Source organism: Sus scrofa, chromosome 14, assembly GCF_054392235.1.
Source record: "Sus scrofa isolate SSC_HxYL_T2T_F1_AM1 chromosome 14, Sscrofa_HxYL_maternal_Yorkshire_Landrace_v2.0, whole genome shotgun sequence".
Taxonomy (NCBI): domain Eukaryota; kingdom Metazoa; phylum Chordata; class Mammalia; order Artiodactyla; family Suidae; genus Sus; species Sus scrofa.
Window position 1 is genome coordinate 65932058 of NC_139396.1, and position 22125 is coordinate 65954182.

Below are 22125 nucleotides of genomic sequence, written 5' to 3' on the forward strand. Positions count from 1 at the left end.
AAAAGAGAAAAAGGAGAAGAGGAGGCCTGTGTGTCTCCCTCCTCCTCCCTCCTCCATGTCCCTGTCACCCAGGCCCTTTCCTTAGAGGTGCCAATGCTGTTCTTCCCTAAATGTGCTCTGTGCCCACTTGCATTTATGTATTTTATGTATTTTCTCTCTTTGGCAAGTGGAGGTTACCAGGTATACAGTTTTGTATCTTGCTTTTTCCCTTAACAAAATCTCTCCTTGATCGTCCACAAAGACGTTCCTCACCCTATTTACGTGCTCATGTTGTGCTATTGTTTCCTTCTTGATGCTCTGTCAACGGGGCATTTAGGTTGCTACCTATTTTTTGGCTATTTCACCCCCTAAAAAAAAACAAAACTAAAAAACCTTGTCCATATGACATCTTGAAGGTGTAGGAGCTGATCCTGATGGGCAGGGCAGACTCATCAGGCTGGGTGAGCAGGTGGGCATGGAAGTAGTAACGAAGATTCCCACCGGCTTCTTCTCATACCCAGCAGAGCACCTGCCTGCCCACAGCCTCGCCCAAGGAGCTGGTGGTTAAACTTCTCAGTCTTTGCCAATCTGATAGGTGAAAAATGGTGTCTCCTTAGAGGTTCAATTTGCATTTCTTTTCCCAAAAGTAAAGCTGAGCATTTTCTTTTTCATGTGGTTCAGGGCCATTTGTATTTTCTGTTAACTCTGTTCTTTCCTTCTTTGACTTTTCCACTAAGCTATTCTTTTTTTTTTTTTTTCTTATTGATTGGTAAATAGAGCCCTTGAAGGGCTAAGAAAATGGCCCTTTTTTTTTTTTTGTGATAGGAAGCGCTGGTACTTGCCCCCAGTTTTCCTTTTGTCTTGGGATGTTATGGTTACAGGTAAAACAATAGCATATGTTTACTTACAGCATATCAATATATGTTACTTCACCAAGCTTTTGATGCAGGACCAAGGCTCTACCTTTGGATTTAGCTTCTCTGCCTGGAGGTCACTGTGTTTCTTGACTAAACCCACAGCAGCAATGCCCCCTCTCTGGTTACCAATGTCTAGATTGGATTTTTTTCAGTGGAGCAAGAATTTGAAATGTTTAAAAAGTCATCTGATCACAGGCTTTTTCCCAGTCTTCTATGATTCTGCTCTCCTATTTCTTACAGTTTTCTTTCTTGCATCTTATTTTATATATCTATAAATTATTATATTATGTATTGTCATATATAAAAATCTAATTTTATATATTTTTATTATATTACATATATCACTACATATATAAAATTATTATATATAATACGTGTTCTATTTATATTGTATATTTGAAGCAATTTAACTTTTATTGTGTCTTTCCAAGAATTTAGCTTAACTTCCTTGGAAACAGCAGCATTTCCTTGCGCATTCATTAAGTTATTGGCTTCCTTAAAGTTTAATTAAATGATTCTAGCTATGCTTAACGACGCTAACAAGCACACGTGGAATAAGTAAGTTTTGGAACAAATATGACTGATTTCCAATGCGTTGGTACCTTGACCAATGGGAGGAGATGTGCCAGGTGAGGTGAGGGGTGGCCACTGGCCAAGAGTGCTTTTGGAGGTCATGGGCATTTGCAGTATGTTTGATGGAAGGGATAGAGGACATTGGTTTATTCAGCCAGCTTGGCAAGTGGAGGTCACTTCAGGGAGTTGCCAGGTCAGTGGCAAGAGAGTGGAGGAGGAGAAAAGACTTGCCTAGCAGTTCCACAAGCCCCAACCCTTTGGGACAACTTTTTATGAAGCACTTGTTTTTCAAGCACCAGCCTAAGTGCTTTGCACGCGCTCCCTCATTTTGTTATCCTCGTTTTGTGGACAAGGAAACCGAGGTCCAGGGAGGGAAAGCGATTTGTCCTAGCTCCTCTTAGAATTGAGTACTATTATTTTACATGCTTGATGGATGGGAAAAAGGATGAAGGAAAAATGGAATCACACTGGACTCCTGTTTTGAAGCTTGTTTTTTTTTTTTTCTTCCCTGTAAGATCATAAACACTTTTTTTCTTTTAAGAAATAAAGTTAAGCATTGGGCAGATAGAGGTGAATATGTATAGTGTGTGGAGAGTGTAAATCCTCCTTGAATCATCACCCAGTTGAAGGAAAATGCAGCTTGGTGACCTTTGACCGGTCATATGCCCCTCCCAAGGCTCACTCCTTCCTCTCCCTCCACAGTAACCACCAGTCTGAATTTTGTGTTTATCAGCCTTTGCTTTTCTTTTTAATCCCTAAGCCTGAACATTATGTTGTTTACTTGTGCTTCTTTTTGAACTTTTGGTCAACAGAACTATCCTGCCTTATGCTTTGGAACCTGCTTTTTTTTTTTTTTTTTTTTTTTTTTTTTTGTCTTTTTGTCTTTTTAGGGCCGTACCCACGGCATATGGAAGTTCCCAGGCTAGGGGTCCAATCAGAGCTGTTGCTGTCGGCCTATGCCAGAGCCACAGCAGTGCAGGATCCTAGCCACATCTGTGATCTACACCACAGTTCATGGCAACGCCGGATCCTTAACCCACTGAGTGAGGCCAGGGATTGAACCTGCAACCTCATAGTTCCTAGTCGGATTCGTTTCCACTGCACCATGATGGGAACTCCTGGAACCTACTTTTTTTGATCCTGATAGGATGCTGTGGGGATCTTCCTGTGTCACTTGGGGTAGGTGGAGGTGAAGGAGAGTGGACCTGCCACATAAATGGTTGAACAGACACTTACCCACCCTGGGAAAGGGGGGGCACTTTGACACCACACCTCACTTTGCAATGGGATCTATCAGGCCACCCTTCCTGCTGATTCCCAGAGTGGGGATGTGACTGTGGCCACTCTGCTGGTGAGTGGAAGACTTAGACTCTGTCCCCCCATGCAGGCGTGCAGGAGAGAGGTCCCGAGGGAGCAAGCAGGACCTGGGAGCAAGGCTGTGAAGGTGACAAGAACCAGATCTCAACTCCACACCACCCCTGCTCTCAGGCCTGCCATAGCTCCTTCTTGCTGTGGCTGGGGATTCAAGGCTGAGGACACTGTGTCCTGCTGTCACCTAGCTCCGGGCTGGAGCAGTGCTCAGTAATATTGAGGGAATGAAGGAAGGAAGGGGGTCTTCCCTGATTCTGCACTGTGGTCACAAGCCACCCCTCTGTCCCCTCTGATACCCCCATCCACTTTCTGATACTGAACTCTGTCCATCTTGTAACACTTAGAAATAGGATCTGCCTGTGGATGCTTGGCAGCCTGTGCTACCATGACTTAATGTTAGAGGCTGTAGGGACTTAAAACTGTAAAGACAATGAATTTCCAGTGTGCCTCCCCCCATACCACCCCCACCCAAGCAGAGGTGCAGACCCGGAGGGGGTCTTTGCTGGGCAAGATCGTGTTTTATGGGGAGTCAACCCACAATGCTAGACCCAGGCCAGAAAGAGCCAGGAAGGAGCAGGGGGGGGAAATGATCATACTATTATCATCACAGATAACATGTATTCATCACTCATTATGTGCTGTCCATGTTTCCAGGGGCTTTACATACTTAATTCATTTAATCCCAAAAGCGCTGCTACATGATTCTCTCTCCCTTTGTTAGATTAGATAACTGAGGCACAGAGAGTCGGGAGAACTTGCTTGGAGGTCACACAGGTTTATCAGAGCCAGAGGAGCTAGTATTTATTAGGGTCCTGTTACAGGTAAGCAGTTGAACTCTGTGTCGAACCCCAGAGGGAAACTGTGAGCTTGCTGATGCTGTTTCCAAACTGCAGGTGAGAAGCTGAGGTTCCAAGGGGTCAAGGGATGTTCTTGAAATCACACAGCCAGTTAGAAGCAGAGAGAGGTTCTGTTGTTCATGAAGGCAACAGAGTTTTACTGGGTGGCAGTGGGATGAGAGATGATTAGGGCAGCGAGGCTGTCCTTAAAGACCCAGTCTAATGGCAAAAGTGGGCAGAGAGCCAGGAAGCAGGATGCTGGGGGTAAGTGCAATAGTGGAAGGTGCACAGGCAGCTGTCAGGAGCCCCACACTGCCTGGGGGGGATGGAGGGCTTTCTAGAAGAGGGGTGGTATGGACTTGGAGAGAGAAGCGGAGAGAGTAGGGCATTCAGAGGGAGGAGCTGAGCTAAGGGCTGGGGCACACCTCAACCTGACGTGAGGGGAGGATGCACACTCTTAAGGGGTGAGAACGTAGGAAAGCACAGAGGGTGATGCTAATAAGAGCCACCTTTATGTATCCATCGACTTATTTCCATGACTTCCCCTTTGGCAATCATTAGTTTGTTTTCTATGTCTGTGAGTCTGTTTCTGTTTTGTAAATAGGTTCATTAGTACTACTTTTTATTTATTTTATTTTTATTCCATTTTTTCATCTTTTTTTTTAGGGCTGTACCTGCGGCATGTGGAGGTTCCCACACTAGGGGTCCAGTTGGAGCTGTAGCCACTGGCCTACACCACAGCCACAACAATGCTATATCCAAGCCATGTCTGCAGCCTACACCACAGCTCATGGCAACGCTGGATCCTCAACCCACTGAGTCAGGCCAGGGATCGAACCTGCGTCCTCATGGATGCTAGTCAGATTCATTTCTGCTGAGCCATGATGGGAACTCCTTATTATATTTTTTAAAATGCCTGTCCAGGTCTTCTACCTATTTTTTGGTTTATTTGTCTATTTTTACAGCCATGCCTGTGGCACCTGAAAGTTCCTGGGCCAGGAGTCGAATCAGAGATGCAACTGCTGGTTACACACACGGCAGTGCTGGATCCAAGCCACATCTGTGACCCATGCTGCAGCTTGTGACAATGCCGGATCCTTAAAGCACTGAGCAGGCCAGGGATCGAACCTACATTCTCATGGACATTATGTCAGGTTCTTAACCTGCTGAGCCACAACAGGAACTCCCATGTACTACTTTTTAGATTCCACTTATAGGTGATATACAATATTTGTCTTCCTTGATCGGACTTACTTCACTTAGTATGATAATCTCTAGGTCCATCCGTGTTGCTGCAAATGGCACTATTTCATTTTTTTGTAATGGCTGAGTAATATTCCATTGTATTTATGTACAGCATCTTCTTTAGCCTTTCCTCCGTTGATGGAACCTTAGATTGCTTCTGTGTCTCAGGTATTGTAAATAGTGTTATGAATATTGGGGTGCATGTATCTTTTCAAACTAATGCTTTCATATTTCCTGGACCTATGCCCAGGAGTGCAATTGCTGGATCACATGGTAGTTCTATTCTTAGTTTTCTCTCTTTTTTTGGTTTTATTAGGGCTGCACCTGTGGCATATGGAGTTTCCAGGTTAGGGGTCAAGTCAGAGCTGCAACGGTCAGCCTATGCCACAGCCACAGCAATGCCAGATCCAAGCTGTATCTGTGACCTACACCACAGCTCACAGCAACACTGGATCCTTAACCCACTGAGCGAGGCCAGGGATCGAACTTGCAACCTCATGGTTCCTAGTTAGATTCGTTTCCTCTGTGCCATGATGATAACTCCATTTTGCCCATTTTTTGATTGGGTTGTAAGAGTCACATTCATTGAATACCTCTCATCTAACCCTCACATAATCTAATCCACCAAGGTGAGAGCTATGATTGTGCCCATTCCCCAGAGCAGCAGCTGAAGCTCAGAGAGATGAGGCGACCTCCCAGGACACCTAACCATAACCCCCTTCTGCATCCCTGTTGGAGAAACACCTGTCTCCCACCAATCTAAAACAGGCATCAAGAATAATACATTATGGAATTTCCTGTTGTGGTGCAGTGGAAAGTATTCTGACTAGTATCCATGAGGATGCGGGATTAATCCCTGGCCTTGCTCAGTGGGTTAAGGATCTGGCATTGCTGTGAGCTATGGTATAGGTCATAGCTGTCACCTGAGCCGCTACAGAGACAACACCAGATCCTTAACCTGTTGCACCACAGCAGGAACTCCCTTGGATCTGGCATTGCTGTGGCTGTGATGTAGGCTGGCAGCTGCAGCTCTGATTCAACCCCTAGCCTGGGAACTTCCATGTGCCGCGGGTGCAGCTCTAAAAAGCAAAAAAAAAGAATAATACATTAGTTTACATTTAATGCTCTGTGTATCAGACAGAACACTAAGCACTTTCTGCAAGTAGAAGTTTATTAACATGTGCACTCATTCTGTGAATTAGGTACTGTTATTATTATTGTTATTGTTCCCATTTTATGAATGAGTACACAGATGCTCCGTGGGTGAGATGTCTCGCTCAAGCCACGTAGCTGGGGTGCAGCAAAACTGTGCTGTGAATCTAGGCCGGCTGGCTTCAGGTTTTCCCACTTAACCACTGGCAGTGGTTCAGATGGGTCCAGGTGATTCTCCCTAAAACAGCCTCATCGGGCAAGCTCTGGTCCTCAGCACAACTCCAAGCTAAACAACAGGAAAGTCAACCCTAGGAGGGCCTCAGGCTCCTCCCCAAAATGCAGGGATGGGACCTGAGCTGGGTCAACCAATGACACCTTGGGTGGCCAGGATCAGCTCATAAATGGAGAATGCCACGGACTGTTTGTGCTGGTGACATCATGGCTCCAATGTGGTCCCGGCTGCTCCAGATTAAAGAGAGGGTAATAGACTCAGTGTTAGGACAGGCGGCTTCATAATTTCTATGTGGCCATTGCTGCGTTAGCTCACGCTGGAAAGTTCCTTCAAGCTCTCAAAAGAGGCCTTGGCATGGTCACGCCACCGGTGGGGCTGATTCACAGGCAGCTGCTTCCGGAGCTCAACATCGGCTCTGAGACTCCAAGGCAGAGAGCAAAGGCCTCATTGAGCAGCTGGGGCAGCTGGTAGGGAGGACTCGGGGCCGGGCTGGGGATTCACCTCTTTGTATTTCCACCCCAGCACAACCAGTATCACCCTCTCTGGAGATGTCCTCCAAGATCCTGAGAGTAGAAATCTGTCAGGCTCACTGTGGGGGCCTAGTACTCAACAGTCAGGCTCATGGTGTGGGGGGCCTAGTGCGCCCACACAGTAGGTGCACAGTAAATCCTTACTGAACATGTAGACAAAATAGTGAAACCAGATGGAACGTGGACTCAACTCTCTTCCACCATATTTACACCTAAGCAGATTGGCGGCACATGGGCAGGAGGAGCAGTCTGTGTGCCCAGCAGTAGCTGGAGCCATTTGGCCAAGTTCTCTCTCTCTTCTGAGTCCTGATTCTGTGATCTGTAAAATGGGGAGAATAAGAACGCTGACCTCCCTAGTCAGGTCATGACTAACTGAGCCAGTTCACACAGTGCGTGAGGTTAGCACATGCTGGGTATGTTTGCTCCTCTCCTCTCCTTCACAAATTTTAAGTACCTTCTTTAGCAAGAAGCGTTATCTATTTCATACCTATATCCCTTTCCCATGGCAAGCTGCCAGTACCAGTACAGTACCTGGCATAGAGGAGGTGAACAGTGAATACCTGGAGGGTGGATGGATGGATGGATAGAGGGAGGGGTGGATGGATGGAAGGAAGGATGGGTAGATGGAAGGGTGGGTGTCTGGATGGATGGATGGGTGGCTGGAGGGGTGGATGGATGGAGGGGTGGCTGGAGGAGTGGATGGATGGAGGGGTGGATGGAGGTGTGGATGGATGGATAGAAGTATGGTTGGAAAGGCAAATGGTTAGATAACTGGAGGGATGGACATATGGATGAGTGGGTGAATTAATTGATTAATTAGTGGATATTGGATTGATGGATGGATGCTATGTTTTTGTTTATTTAGTTTTATTCTTTGTTATCCTATTGTTAAAAATCAAAAAAAAATTTAAATGATTTTAAGAATGAAAATAATATCCTGGGTGCTCAAATTCATCCATACCCCTCCTCCCACTTATCGCTTGGGAATGCACATCATTTTAAATGCTCTGATAAATCCTGCAGTAAAGAGACATTTTACTTCATTTAAAGCAGAGTTTACTGACTGTATTCAATGACAAATTTTATTTTCTCTGAGTACTATTAAACATAACCTAGGGAGTTCCCCTGGTGGCACAATGGGTTAAGAATCCGGCATTGTCACTGCTGTGGCTTGGGTCACTGGTGTGGTGTGGGTTCGATCCTGGTCCAGGAACTTCCTTCCACATGCTTCAGGCATGGCCAAGATTATTCATTAAACATAACCTGGATCTACTCCTCTGTGACACAACATGGTGAATGTAAGTACAAAAGATCTTCAGAGATTTTTTGACTTGGCAATCCCTTACTTAAAATGCTTCTGTGACAGGAAAGCCACTGTGTGTGTGTGTGTGTGTGTGTGTGTGTGTGTGTGTGTATTTTCTGAAGGTATGGGTTTGAAAGCACTGTACTGGGATCCATGCATGGACCACCTACTCTGTGCTCTCTCTGGGTTTCCCTCTTTTTCAAGAGGCCTGTCCAGTCCATCTGTCTAAGGGACAAAAACACCATGAAGGGGTAAATTACCTACGTGTACTCCAAAGTTTGGATGCCTTGGTGCTGTGACTTAATTTTCCATGCTGGCCCTCAGGTCCTGGTCCCTGGTAGTGGGGAGGGGTGGGGAGTGTCTATTTTCCTACCTTGGTCCTGCCCTGCCAGGGCAATCAGCACCCAGCGCCACTGCTCTGCTCCCAGCTTGGTGCCCATCCAGAGCAAACTAACCTATCACTGTGTTGTGACTACAGTTCCTTGCACCTTGTGCCCTGGTCCCTTCTCTGTCTTTCGGGAATCAGTGGTAGTGGCTGAGCTAGCAAAATTGTCCCACCCCAGTTATTCCGAAAACTCATAGCAGCAGCGCTGGGATCACTATGGCTGCGTTGCCAGTAAAGACCACCAGGGGCTCAGCTGTGTCTGCCTGGACCTGGGAGGCTTGGCCTGGTGTCTGAGTGGAGACTGGGTTAAGGGTGGGGGCAGCACCTGGCCTGAGGCTCAAAGACCCCTCAGCGAGGGTTTCTGAGAATCTGAAGATGGTCATTACCCTCCCCACCATCACCTCCCAAAGTGGGACCTGTCGGAGCTCCCATGCCACGAGCAGAGCTAGGGGAACAGAACCAAACACTGGTACCTAAAATCCATGTCCTCAGCACCCCCCAAGGATCTCAGCTTGCCTGGGCCCTCCCCCCTTGGTGACAAGGACAAGGGGGAAGAATGCCCAGCACATGTCTTACACGTCCTAGGTGCTCAGGAAACACCATACTTCGTTCCATCAAACATGTCATTGATTGTAATATGTGCCGTTATGTCTTGCTAAGGAAAAAAAAAAAAAGCTACCAAGCTACCAATTAGAATATAGTATGTCGTTCACTGTAAGACGAATCTCAATTTCAAAGATGTTAAAATCTAAAGTAGTGCATTTTGGAACCTACTCTACCTGGCAACTCCTAAGTAAGAGAACAGTGGGCGAGTAAGTGGTAGAAGGCCTACGGTGCTTGTTTCTGTTTTGTTTTGTTTTTTTTTTTTATGTTTATACATGGTGCTGCCACCAACTTGCTTTGTCACCTTGGAGAAATCACTTTGCACCCCTGGGCCTCATCGCAACGTGGAACTCATCCTCCTCTCCAGCTGTCCCATAGAGTTGCTGTATAGATCAGATAGAACCAGGGCAGTGACAAACTGCTGGATGCTGCTGAGACGTTTGAATGAAAACCCAAGATGTTAGCCTGCAGTGACATCCTTGTCCAAATGCTCTTGCTGTTAGTGTTATCACATGTGACTTTGGACAAGTTACAACACCTTCCCGAGCCTCAGTTTCCTACATCTCCCCTAAAGATACAAAAGTTTAAACCTTACAGGGCCGCTGGGAGAATGAGAGGAGAGGATGTTTGCAAGGTGCTTAGCACCATGCCTGGCACATGGTAAACAGCCCCATGAATCCTAGGTGCCATGAGTATTTGCATATATACTTGAATTATCATCGTAGTGAGAAACATGCTTTGGTATTTTTTAAGCACTGTCCTATCTCCAGTGTCTTGCAGATAGCTTGCTCATTGAACAGTCTGATGAGTGAATGAATGAATACATGAATAAATGCATATTCTCAGGTGTCTAAGTGAGACTGAGCTCCACAAGTGGGAGCTTTTGGAAGTCCTTAGAAGTGAAACAAGAAATAAATCACCTTGGCAATCAGGCACTTTTACTGCGATTTCACAGAGGAAGATGCTGAGGCATTGAGAAGTTCAGGACGTTGCCCAAAGGCCACACCACTCACAGATAAACTTTGATCCAAACATCCGACTGCCACCCTGGCTTTTTTTTTTTTTTTTTTTTTTTTTTGCTTTTTTGGGCCACACCCATGGCATATGGAGGTTCCCAGGCTAGGAGTCAAATCAGAGCTCTAGCTGCTGGCCTACACCACAGCCACATCAGATCCGAGCTGCATCTGCGACCTACACCACAGGTCTTGGCAACGCTGGATCCTTAACCCACTGAGCAAGGCCAGGGATCGAACCCGCAACCTCATGGTTCCTAGTAAGATTCGTTTCTGCTGCACCAAGATGGAAACTCCCCATCCTGGCCTTTCCTTCTCAGCCTCATACTCTGGGCCCATGTCTGGTGGCTCTCCTATTCCAGTGACCAGGGCAGGCTGTCGCCAGGTTGAGCACTCACTGTACCATCTTCCCCAATATAATTGCTTCCAAAGGAGGCCCTGGGAGAAGGCACTGCAGCAGCCTCCAAGGCCTCAGACCCAGCCCCATTATTATTCCTCTCGGTGTAATAAATACATTTTAAGAGAAACAGATGCCGGAACAGTTGGACAGGAAGGGCCCAGGCATGTGAAGAGGAATCCGGTTTGTGAAAATCTGTCGATTTGCCAGACGGAGAGCAATATGGTGCAGCCAGCCAGGTCTGGGTCCGGCTGCCAGGCAGGCTGATGGGGCCTCCCCACCGTGTCCTGCTGGTCCTCCCAGGCCACCATCCTCAGGTGCCCAAATGAGTGTCCAGATATTGTTCCTGCCAAAGACAGGCCCCGGATGCTGAATAATGTTAAGCACTGCAGCAGGAGGCAGGGGAACCTTTGTCTTGGGAGCTGGCAGTTTGTGTCAGGAATGGCGGAGCTAGGAAAGAAAGGCATCTTCTAATTCAGACCTACCTTCCATGCTGGGTTTTCTCTTGCCTAGAGTGGCTTCACTCTCTGATGGTGCTTGTTACCTGCAAGCAGGTACCTTGATACCTGACAGTGTGAAACCACAGTGGCAAAGGGTGTCTTGCTGCCTTTCCTGCCTGGTGAGAATCTCTGTTTCTCTCCCTGCACCGCCACTGGTGGGAAAAAGAAATATTGGCATGTTTACAAAAGATGCCTTTGCTGCTGCAGGCGCAGGATCCAGCTTCAGGGAGGCAGAATTTTGTCCACCAAAATTGATGCCTCCCTTGACCTGAGCTCACAAATCCTGCTGAACTGGAATGAGGCCTGTGGTTGGAGGCTGGTTAACAGAACATTGAATGTCTCACCTGGCTTTTTGTCTACAGAGCACTCCGCAGGGGAGAAGTGATGGCCCTATTTTGCAGATGAGAAGGTGGAGGCTCTGAGAGGGACCATGACTTGCCCAGGGTCATGCAGCTCAGGGGAATTTGTGTTGGGCGGGGCCCCCAGGGTTGCCTGACTCTGATTTCTGTCCTCCTTCCGCTGACACAGCCTCCTCCCTAGGGACAATCTGATGTGTCTCCATCCTCCCAAAACATGAGCTATAGATGAAGCTATTCTGTCCTCTCCCCTGCCTTGTTTGTGGTCACAAACAAAGTGGTACATTCATTTGTCTCTGGGAGAACTAATACCAGGGATCTTTCTTTCCTCCCCGGATGTTTTGTCCCTCTCCCTGGGCTGACCTACAGAGGACAATTAACCATACAACAGACCTGACTCCAAGTATGCTTTTTCAATTCCCCCAAAAGGTGAAAAAAAAAAGTCCTATAAATTCAAGAATTCTGCTTCCAAATTATATTTCTCCATGGATTTCTTGCTCCCAGAAGTAGTATGAAAGTATTATGTGTGGTTGTGTTACCTGATTTTTTTCTTCAGTGGAGGGCTATTCTTTTCTAAAACAGTAATGATGTAAAGTCTCACTGCCTACCCTTTGTTGAGAATGGAAGATATTCCAGGCTCTGCCTGGAGCATTGTGTACACATGTCATCTTATTTAACCCTCTCCAAGGCATCTGTCCATATCATCATGTCCTAATGAAAATAAGGGACACACGGTTAGAAGGTGGCTGAATTGGGATTTAGTTCCAGGTTTACTGTCTATGTGCCAGCCTCTCTGAGCGGCTTCGTGGAACTTCTGTTCCATCTCCCGCAGCTTGGAGAGGAAGGAAAGGCAATACTGATCTTCTGAGATTCCCTTGCCCCTAGAGTTCTGGGTGCAGATTTGTCCTTCCCAATGGGAGGCACTGCTGTGAGATTTGGGAAGCTAGTGTGAAGCCACATGCTGGTGGCTGTCAGCCACTGCTGTTGGAAAGTCTAGTCATGCAAACATGAGACTCTCATGCAGCAGAGACCCCACTTCGTGGGTCCCCTGAGGCATCCTGGATCCCCCAAGGCAATGGTGTTGGGTGTGCCACTGCTTCTTGCTACCAGCATAACTCTAGCAGGAACTGTCCAGGTGCCTCAGTTCTTTACTTCCTGGGAGTTATTCCAAGAGGCTCAACCTAGAACTTGCTCCTTCCAATAATTCTGTATGCACCTAAATCCCATCCTGCTTAAAATACCTAGACTGGATTTTGCTTTCTGTCTAGAACCTGACTCAGTACCCCACGTGACAGCAGGGGTGCCTACTCTGGGTCCCAAGTCTCATTTTCCTCATCTGTACATTTTACAGAGCCACAGAGGAGCTGTAAGGAACAAGTGGAACCAGAAGGGCTTTACCACCATAGAATTTTCTCTGGGAAATGTGGTCCAATGGAAATAGTCTCTTCCTAATAGGGCATGTGGGCCATAGTTTCTTCAGTAACTGAGCCCCATCCATCCTTTACTCTCAAACCCATTATAGAATCAGATAGTGGCCAGCTTGCTGAGGACTTGTGGAACAGCCGAGGTAGGGAGTGAGGGGGAGGACTGGCTTGTGACTCCTGTCTGCTCATGATCCTCCTCACCTACAATTACATCACCTGTGCCACCTCACCTGGGATCCTTTCTAGGACAGTGCATAGAAACTGCTGGCCTGCAGTGTACAATCTTTGTCTTTCTGTCTTATGGAAGTCATGGAAAGAGGCTCTAGAAACAAATTTTGCCCTCACTCTTCTTAAAATGTTGCAGCCTCTGGAAGGTGACAGTGGTGACCAGGGCCCTTTGGGGTCTTACTTGCTCAACATGGAAGTAGGCCAGCAGGGCACCGTGACAGGAAGGGAACCAGATACTTGTCAGGATGTGTCAGCCACTGTCAGATTGACTGTTGTGTGCAGAGAAGCTGGGTCTGACAGCAGACTGAGAGGGTGTGATACAGTCATCATTCAGTCAACATTTTTTGACTACCTACTATGTGCCAGACATTTTGCTGGCAGAGAGAAGTCAATGGTAAGAAATCGGGCATGCAGTTCCCATTGGTGGCACAGTGGAAATGAATCTGACTAGTATCCATGAGGACGTAGGTTCAATACCTGGCCCTTCTCAGTGGGTTCAGGATCTGGTGTTGCTGTGAGCCGTAGAATAGGTTGCAGATGCAGCTCGGACCCCACCTTGTTATGGCTGTGGCTGTGGCCAGCAGCTGAGCTCTGATTTGACCCCTGGGAACTTCCACATGCCATGGGTTCAGCCCTAAAAAAGCATTAATAAGAAAGAAAGAGAGAGAGAGAGAGAGAGAGAGAGAGAGAGAGAGAGAGAGAGAGAGAGAGAGAGAGAGAGAAGAAAGGAAGAAAGAAAGAAAGAAAGAAAGAAAGAAAGAAAGAAAGAAAGAAAGAAAGAAAGAAAGAAAAAAGAAAGAGAGAGAGAAAGAAATCAGGCATGTGTTTACATGGGGAGAAAGAAGCAAACAGACTTTTATAGGAGAGTGATTTGTGTCAAGTTAGAGGAAGCAGAGGGAACAGTTGGAGCCCTGGGAAATCACCTGACCCAGCTTGGGACAATTAAGGAAGGCTGCCTGGAGAAGGTGACATCTAAGCTGAGGTCTGAGGAATGTAAAGGAATTTTTCAGGCAAAAGGGGGTAGTAGGGTGGGGAGGGGGCAGAATGCTCTTAGAAAAGCTTGAGTAAGGGCTCTGAACTGAGAATGACTTTATCTAAGACCTCAGAGTTGTTCAGAGGGGCTGAGTAAATAGTGAGGGGGTAAGTGGCAGGGCCAGGCCTGGATACTGCACTAAGGTCTCTTCTTTTATAATTGTATAAAACTCTGTCTTAGACTAGACATCCACTCCCAGTTGACTTTAGGAAAAACCAAGCAGGTTTCACTGGACCCCAGCGGCCTTTTGTGAATAACTAGGATTGAGAAAAGATCCCACTCTCTCTGCATGGGTTTTCTTCCCATGAGGTGGAGAACTGGGCTCTTGGACATCTAATTTTCCTCAAAGGACATTCTAGGGCAAGAGGTGGTGTGCGATGGCCCAAGTTTGGAAACAAAACGGACAGAAGGAGTAAAAAATATTTTTTCTGGAGTTAGAACCCTCTGTCCTTTGAATATTTCTTATACAAATCTATTTATGAACTTATTTCATTTCTCTTGGTAAATACTCAATTTCTGCATCATAAGGTAAAGGTATGCTGAGTTTTATAAGAAACTTCATAAGTTTTTTTTCCCCGAAGTGGTTATACCATTGCTGGTCCCACCAGCAATGTACAAGAGTTCCAGTTGCTCTACATCCTTATCAACATTTGTTGCTAGCAGTATTTTAAATTTTAGCCATTCTTGTGAGTGTGTAGAAGTATTTCACCTTGTGTACAGACTACTTTTTTCCTTAATCACAGCCCAATTCTCATAATTTCATAAAATGCCTGAAGTGGAAGGACCCTTATATTACAGATGAGAAAACTGATCTAGTGGGGAAAGAGATTGGCCCGATGCTTCCCAGTGTATTAAAGGTAAAGCTACACTAATAACTCAGGCTCCTGACTACTGATCAGGACTCACACTAAGAATGTGTCATTAGGAGTTCCCATTGTGGCTCAGCAGAAATAAATCTGACTAGGAACCATGAGGTTGGGGGTTCAATCCCTGGCCCTGCTCAATGGGTTAAGGATCTGGCATTGCTGTGAGCTGTGGTATAGGTCACAGATGTGGCTCAGATCCTGAGTTGCTGTGGCTGTGGTGTAGCTGGCAGCTGCAGCTCTGATTTGACCCCTAACCTGGGAACCTCCTCAGGCCATGGGTATGGCCCTAAAAAGAAAAAAAAAAAGTGTCATTAAATTGAGCGCCTACTATGTGCTGAACTCCCTCTTACTTATTATTTAAATTATTTCATTCAGTCATTCATTTATTCATTCAGCAGACACCCACTAGGCTGCTCCCTGGGTTCTGTAGGTACAGAAACAAACAATAGGACCATTTTGGCCGCCTCCAAGGAGCTTACATTTTAGTGCACGATCACCTTCGATCATTAATCCAAATAGTATTTTTTTCCACTTTAGGTATAGTAAGAGCCATGCAGATTAATGCATCAAATGTGCTTTCTTGTGTAAGGGAGTGTAAAAGGAGCTGCTACAGGTACTTTGGGAAGCTTATGTCTTAAAAAAAAAGGAGTTCTTGTTGTGGCTCAGCAGTAATGAATCTGACTAGGATCCACAAGGATGCAGGTTCCATCTCTTGCTCTGCTCAGTGGGTTAAGGATCTGGCATTGCCGTGAGCTGTGGTGTAGGTCACAGACGAGGCTCAGATCTAGCATTGCTGTGGCTGTGGCCAGCAGCTGCGGCTCCGATTTGACCCCCTAGCCTGGGAACTTCCACATGCCATAGGTGTAGCCCTAAAAAGCCAGAACAAAACAGAACAAAGCAAAACACCTTGACTTTAAAAATCCTTTTTTGCTAAGAAATGCTGTCTGACAACACAGAACTGCCACAAACGTACAATTCGTAAAAAAAAAAAAAGGCAGTATCTGTGCAATTTAATGGACATAATGCTATTGCATCCTTAACAGACTACAGTATGGGGTAAACATAACTTTTATATGCACCAGGAAACCAAAAAAATATATATGGCTCACATTATTGCAATATTCGCTTTATTACGGTGGTCTGGAACAGAATCTGCAGTATCTTTGAGGTCTCCCTATAGGCTAAAGGATAGTCACATGATGGGAATAGGCCAATTGGAGGCCTTCTCTGGAATTTTCTAAGTTGGGGGTAGTAAAAGGACAGCCAGATTTTTCTTAAAAATCTCAGGCTCTAAGCTCATTGGTTTGAGGATAGCGAGGGTCACACGTCCATGATGTGAAGAATACTTTATGGCAGGATCTCTCTACAGACCACCTCATTCAAATCTCACAGCAACCCTCTGAGATGAGAACTTTCCTTGTTGATGAGGAGACTGAAGGTCAGAGAAGGTAATGTTTCCCACAGGAACAGAGCTATTGAGGGGAAGATTCAAAACCAGGCTTAGTCACCACACCATAGGCCCAGAGGACTCCCCAGTAGGAGCATGAGGTTGCCCTGGAACTCACAAGGCCCTCTCCCATCCAGAACTGCACTGGTCAGACCTCTGTGCTACCCTAAGCCTGGACCCCCAGATTCACACTGCCCAGCAACTGCTACTCTCCCTGTAACCAGAGCATCTCAGCTCGAGACCTTGGAAAGAACTCCCCAGTTCTCAAGTCTTAGACAGTGCAGTCTGCCATCACTTCTGCACAGAATCCCTTTCTGTATCAACAGGATGCAGAGTTCAAGATCTGACCTTGGTTATGGGGAAGTGAAGAAATGAATTCTCTGGCCACTGAAGACTGCCTCTCAATGCTGGGGCATTTTTTTCCCCTATGGCAGCCTCTCAGATGCCAGTTAAGCTCAGTGAACCAAAGGCACAAGATGTAACAGGAATTGGCTTTGGGAGCTGGACCCTTAGATCTGAAGCCAAGCGAGACTGTGCCAGCTTATCTCATTTGATTCTTAGAAGGAGGTAACAGCAGACCCATTTTACAGATGAGCAAACTGAGGTCAGAAAAAGACTTTTAAACTCTCTCTCTCTATCGCTCTTTACTGTGTAAGCTCCAGTGCGAGGCTTTCTATGTACTTGACTCACATTCTTGCCCCACAATAGGTACGCCCCATCACTCCCATTTTACAGATGACAAAACTGAGGTTGGGGAGGGAAGTGATTCAGCTAGGAGGTGGCAGCGTCAGGATTCGAAACCATAACTCTGAGCCTATGTGTCTGAAGCCCAGCTTACCTTCCCAGGAGCAGCTCTGCTGGCTCAGATGAAAGACTGGATTGTAGCTGAGGCCTTTCCCACCCAAAGGGCATGAAACTCAATCTGTTACTGACATCTTAAAATCCAAGTTTTTTTTTCCAAAGGTTTGGAAGTTCTGTGCTGCCTTCAGATTAAAGAAGTAAGAGGTGTTGAGGTCCGTCTCCCTCGCTGCCCACTCTGTCCCTAACACTCACCTGTTAAAAAGTCCGTGGACAGCCTCAGGGGCATGAGCCTGGCATTTGCTGGCAGCGACAACAGCTGCACTGCAGGCCACGTGTTGCTAAGGGTATTAGAGAGTGCAGAGTGGAAAAGGAGGGGTAGCAGAGTGAAAAAGCAACTTTCTGCCAGCGCTCCAAATGGTCCCGCCCACTAAGTCTTATTGTGTACAAGGTGCCAGATCAGATTAGAGCCACCAGTTGCCACATTATCCTGTCTTGACTTCACTAACGCTCATTAAGCTCTGAAAATCCCTTTTACGGTGTTTAGGACACCTCCAGAGGAGTTTGCTGTGTAAATATTATTCCACCATTAAATCCTGCTCCAAGGCCGCCGTCAACAAGTGGGATTCGCGACCGGTCCGCTGAGGGGGTTGCGCTGGGCGCCTGTGAAGTGCAGCCAAGGGGCTCCGCCAAGAAGCCAGCGCGAGCGATAAAGGCCCTGGTTCTCCAACGGAAGCCTCTTGCCGCTCGGGCCTGCTTAATGGAGCGGCCGCGGGGGCGCAATTTGGGCCGGGAATCAAACACACTGTCGGGAGCCACTTGGAGCCAGGGCCTGCCTTGGACAGCTGGCACTCACGCTGGATCTACTTCATCTGGGGTGGGCGTCTCTGGGGCTGAGGTGCACTTGGCAGAGCCTGGGGTCTGCAGCCCCTTACCCTACTCTGCCCCCATATCTCCCTCCTGGCACTAGTCTGGGGGAGGCGACTTTGCCTTGGCTGTACCTTGGTCTACATGCCTTTCTTTATTAATTTATGTATTTGGAGGTGGGAAATTGTTCCATTATGAGCCATCGATTATTGCGGATGGATAACCTATCTGACTCAGCAGATGCTGCTGCGGCTGGTGCGGATGTCACTGCTTTTTTGCTTTTCCTTTTCTTCCTTTTTTTTAAAAAAAAAATTTAATCAATTTCTGTTTTCGGCTGATTTGCAAGTTGCACTCCCAGGAGATGGTGACAGAAGATGGAGGGCTTAAATATGGAAATTGCAAGACACAGCTCCTGGTGTGGGCTGGACACTCAATGTGCTGCAAATGACCTTTGAACCCCTTATGCTGTGCCTAGACTCTAGGGGATCCAGCAGTGAGCAAGACTGTAGAGCTGCAGCAGTGTAGAATCCAACACAGCCAGTAAGTGGCAGCGCACAGTCAGTACTCAGTAACCTGGGGGCAAGGTCATGCACATGCATGCAGAGCCCCAGGCACTGTGTTTGGCACTTAGTAATTGCTCAGTCAATACTAACAGTTTCTTTCCTTCTCCAGGAGCTGGAGTCCAAGTCAGTCATTTTTTGCAGTTGTGTGACTTTGAGATAATCCTTTTCCCTCTCTGAGCCTCAGTTTCCCCACCTGTAAAATGGGGCTTATCATAAAATATGCTCCATGGAGTGGTTGAAAGGGTTTATTCAGCCCTGTGGGCTTGTGTGCATGAAGTTATTGAGCACCTACTGTGTGCTGGCTTCTGAGGGTTTAAGTGATGATTGAGATCTGGTTGGTGCCTCCCTCAAGTTTTTCATAGTTGTTGAGGAGTTAAGAGGTAAATTCAATGGCCCGTGGTCAGTGCTGTGATGGGATAACTCAGGGATATTGTGGAAGCCTCGATGAGGGCCCTGAATGTAGCCTGACTGGGGGATGGGGATGAAAAAACAAATTGGTCCGCAGTTCAGATCTAGCCCATGGCCTGCTTTTGTACAGTCCCCAAGCTAAGAATGGTTTTTATATTTTTAAATGATTTTTTAAGTCAAAATATTATTTCATGCCATACAAAAACTACAGGAAGTTCAAATGCCAGTGTCCATAGATACAGCTCTATTGAAAACCAGCCATGCCCATTCATGCATGGATTGCCTACGGCCACTTTTCAGCCACAATGGCGAGTTGAATTGTGGCAGCAGAGACCATGGGTCCCACATGGTCTAAAATATTTGCTCATCCACCCTGTACAGCATAAGTTTGCCAGCTGGTGCCCTAGGGGGAATGAGGTGTGAGCTGAGAGCTGAAGGCTAGGCAGAGTTGTCAGTTGGGGGTGGTTGTACGGGGTAAGGAGAGGTTTGTTTTGCAGGTTGGAGAAAAAACCTGGCATCTTCAAGGCTGACGGAAATGCCATGTAGCTGCAAAGCACCATACCAACTTGAATATTTGGAATAGTGGCACTCAGGTCCGTTGGCAACCTGATCGGAGAAAGTACAATATAATACTGACACTAGATCTCATTAAATCATTACTAGGTTCACGGCTGCAGTTCCCCTAACTGTCTCATATTCAGTCCTCCAAATGGACCTGAGTGTTGAGGTCACTAGCCTACTTCATAGATGAGGAATCAGGAGTTCAGAGAGGTACAGACACTTGATCAAGGTCACACAGCAAAACACAGATCAGAACACCAGGCTACATTATCAAAATCCATGTTCCAGATCCATACCAATAGACCCAGGCATTTCGCTGCCCTTATCCTGCAGTGTTATACAGCTATGTGTTGGTAAAGAGAAAGGAAAAAATTTTAAATGAAACTGGGCTAGAATCCAAAGCAGAATCCAAAGGATCTTTGCAACCACTCCTCACCCTGCCCTCCCCCACCGCATCCTGGTTGTTGTTTTTTCCAGTTCCCCCATCCCGGGCTCCTCTGAAATCCAGCCATATTGCTGGCAAGGAGAAAGTGGGGTTGGGGGGAGCTAGGCTTCCCAGAAAAAGCAGAGGAAGACTCTCTGAAATGGGTGGAGAGATGCGTGTTGAAGGCGCAGCAGAGTTGGCAGCCCCGACTCCCGGCAGCTGTTGGCTGCACACAGAATAAACACAAACGGATGGATGGGTTCAGGCTGGGAAGCCACCTCGCCTTGCGGGCTTCAGGCACAACCGAGAGGTGCTGGATGACAGGCCTGCCAGCTGACGGGAAGTGACTCGGGCTCGGGGTTTGTGCTTTTGGCTGCTTGGCGCAGGTCTGTGCTATACCGGGGTGGTGGGGAGAGAGTTGGGCGGCTCCAGAGGCAGAAGGTCCCGGCACTTCCTGTCTGTGTGTCCTTGGGCGAGGCCATTCTTCCATAGGAATCTCCGTGTCATCATCCGTAAGTGGAGACAATGGTACCTACCTTTGGGGACAGTTGTGCAGTGGACATCTTGGGGCACCACCCAGATGTCCCTTCAAGGAAGTCCTTGTTGCCCCAGCAGCTGGGAGTACTGTTATCAACAGACAGCTGCAGCTGTTAGCTCTTTCAGGGACAATCCAGCTCCAGTGATTCAACTCCCAAGGTCACATCCAAGGTTCGATCACTGCACAGTGCACAGGCCTGTGTGACTCTGAAGATGCCAGCCTGGCTCCAGCACTGCCTGTGGAGTTGACCAAGGCTATCGTCCTGCCTGCATCAAGGTTCAACTTTTCCCTCCATCCTCTTCCTCTCTTCCCTCCCCAACACAGGTGCAGTCCAAAGACTCTTGCTAATAAATGGCATGCAGGCTAAATTCTGTCCTACATGGCGTCCTGGGCACCTGACTTGGGGCTGTTCGTTGGAGAAATTCTATCTGGAAAGTGCCCATGGGTTTCAGTGCATGTAAAGAAACAGAGGGAAGGTGAGAACTAAAGAGAGAACCTACTTCAATGTGTCCAAATTCCTCTTGACTTCAGAGATGAAGAACAGGGTACATCAACAATGAGTGCGCCCCCTTCTGCAGTGCTGGCATCAACAGGGACACTTGCTCTGCTCTATTGCCATCACATACCAGAGCCCAGCTATGCTCTGGGGATGCACAACCAAAGAGCTCATCATTCCCATATGATGGATGTGAAGACTGAGGCCAAGAGAAAGAAAACAAAAGTACCTGCAACTCAACAGAGTGCCCCCTGTGACCATGTATTCATCCATTCAGGAAATATTGAATGCTGGGCTCTGGGGCCCCTCACAAAGCTCAGAGCCAAGGAGGGACACACAGGAAGAACTGCGTCACGATAATGACAAATGTTTAAGATGGGTGATGATGGACAAGGGCAGGGTGTGACTTGGAGGCTGGAGAGGGACAACCAAAGGCAGTCTGGCTGAGTCACGGAGCAGAGTTGAAATTTGAGTCTTCCAACTCTGTGCCCCTAGCTACCTGACAGATCTCTGTTTCAAGGGGGGTGTATCAGTGTATCTGAGAGGCTGGCTTCTCAGCTGCTCCCTGGATTCTGTCTCATCTAAGAGCTCCAAATGCCCCCACTCTCCTTGCAACCAAGGAGCCCACACCCCTTCCCCCAGTGTCTCTTCCATCAGTCCAAGGCTGAGGCAACCCAGTTGCTTCCGAAGCAAGATGACCAAGTTTGGAAGAGACGGTGAGCCCTCTCTTCCCTCTGCGTGTCTCCTGCTGAGTGGTCAGCCTCTCCTTCCAGGGATTGGAGCCAAAGTCCTCTTAATTGTTCTCCTGTCTCTCTCGTAGGCTGAAGCATCTGTCCCTGGCAGAAGCTCTGTCTTGCGCTCAGACACTCTACCCAGACTTTGTTCCTGGCGGCACCAGAGAACTTCCCCAGCCCGGGGAGGAATCTCTGAGGATCACAGGTCAGTGGCAGCTCCTGGATTCCTGGAAAAACCCAGGTTCAGGGTTGGGAGGAAGAGAGAGCTGCAAGTGTGCAGTGGGGGGTGAAACCGGCCCATCTTCAAAGCTGCAGCAGAGAGACCTCTCTCCAAGGCAGCGCAGTC

The 22125-nt window shown here is 47.3% G+C and overlaps 1 protein-coding gene across 4 annotated transcripts in view; it reads left to right on the forward strand.

Annotated features, from left to right (window-relative positions):
• Positions 1-22125, forward strand: part of LOC146396625 (uncharacterized) — a 506518-nt gene that overhangs the window by 287080 nt on the left and 197313 nt on the right. For 2 of the 4 annotated variants that reach the window (XM_084996791.1, XM_084996792.1), the window contains exons 1-2: positions 20126-21761; positions 21866-21984. In XM_084996791.1, coding sequence (XP_084852917.1) covers positions 21640-21761; positions 21866-21984 — 241 coding nt within the window. In that variant the 5' untranslated portion in view covers positions 20126-21639. Of the gene's footprint in view, positions 1-20125; positions 21762-21840; positions 21985-22125 lie in introns of those variants that run through there. The other 2 variants (XR_014827715.1, XR_014827716.1) reach the window with 2 other exon arrangements.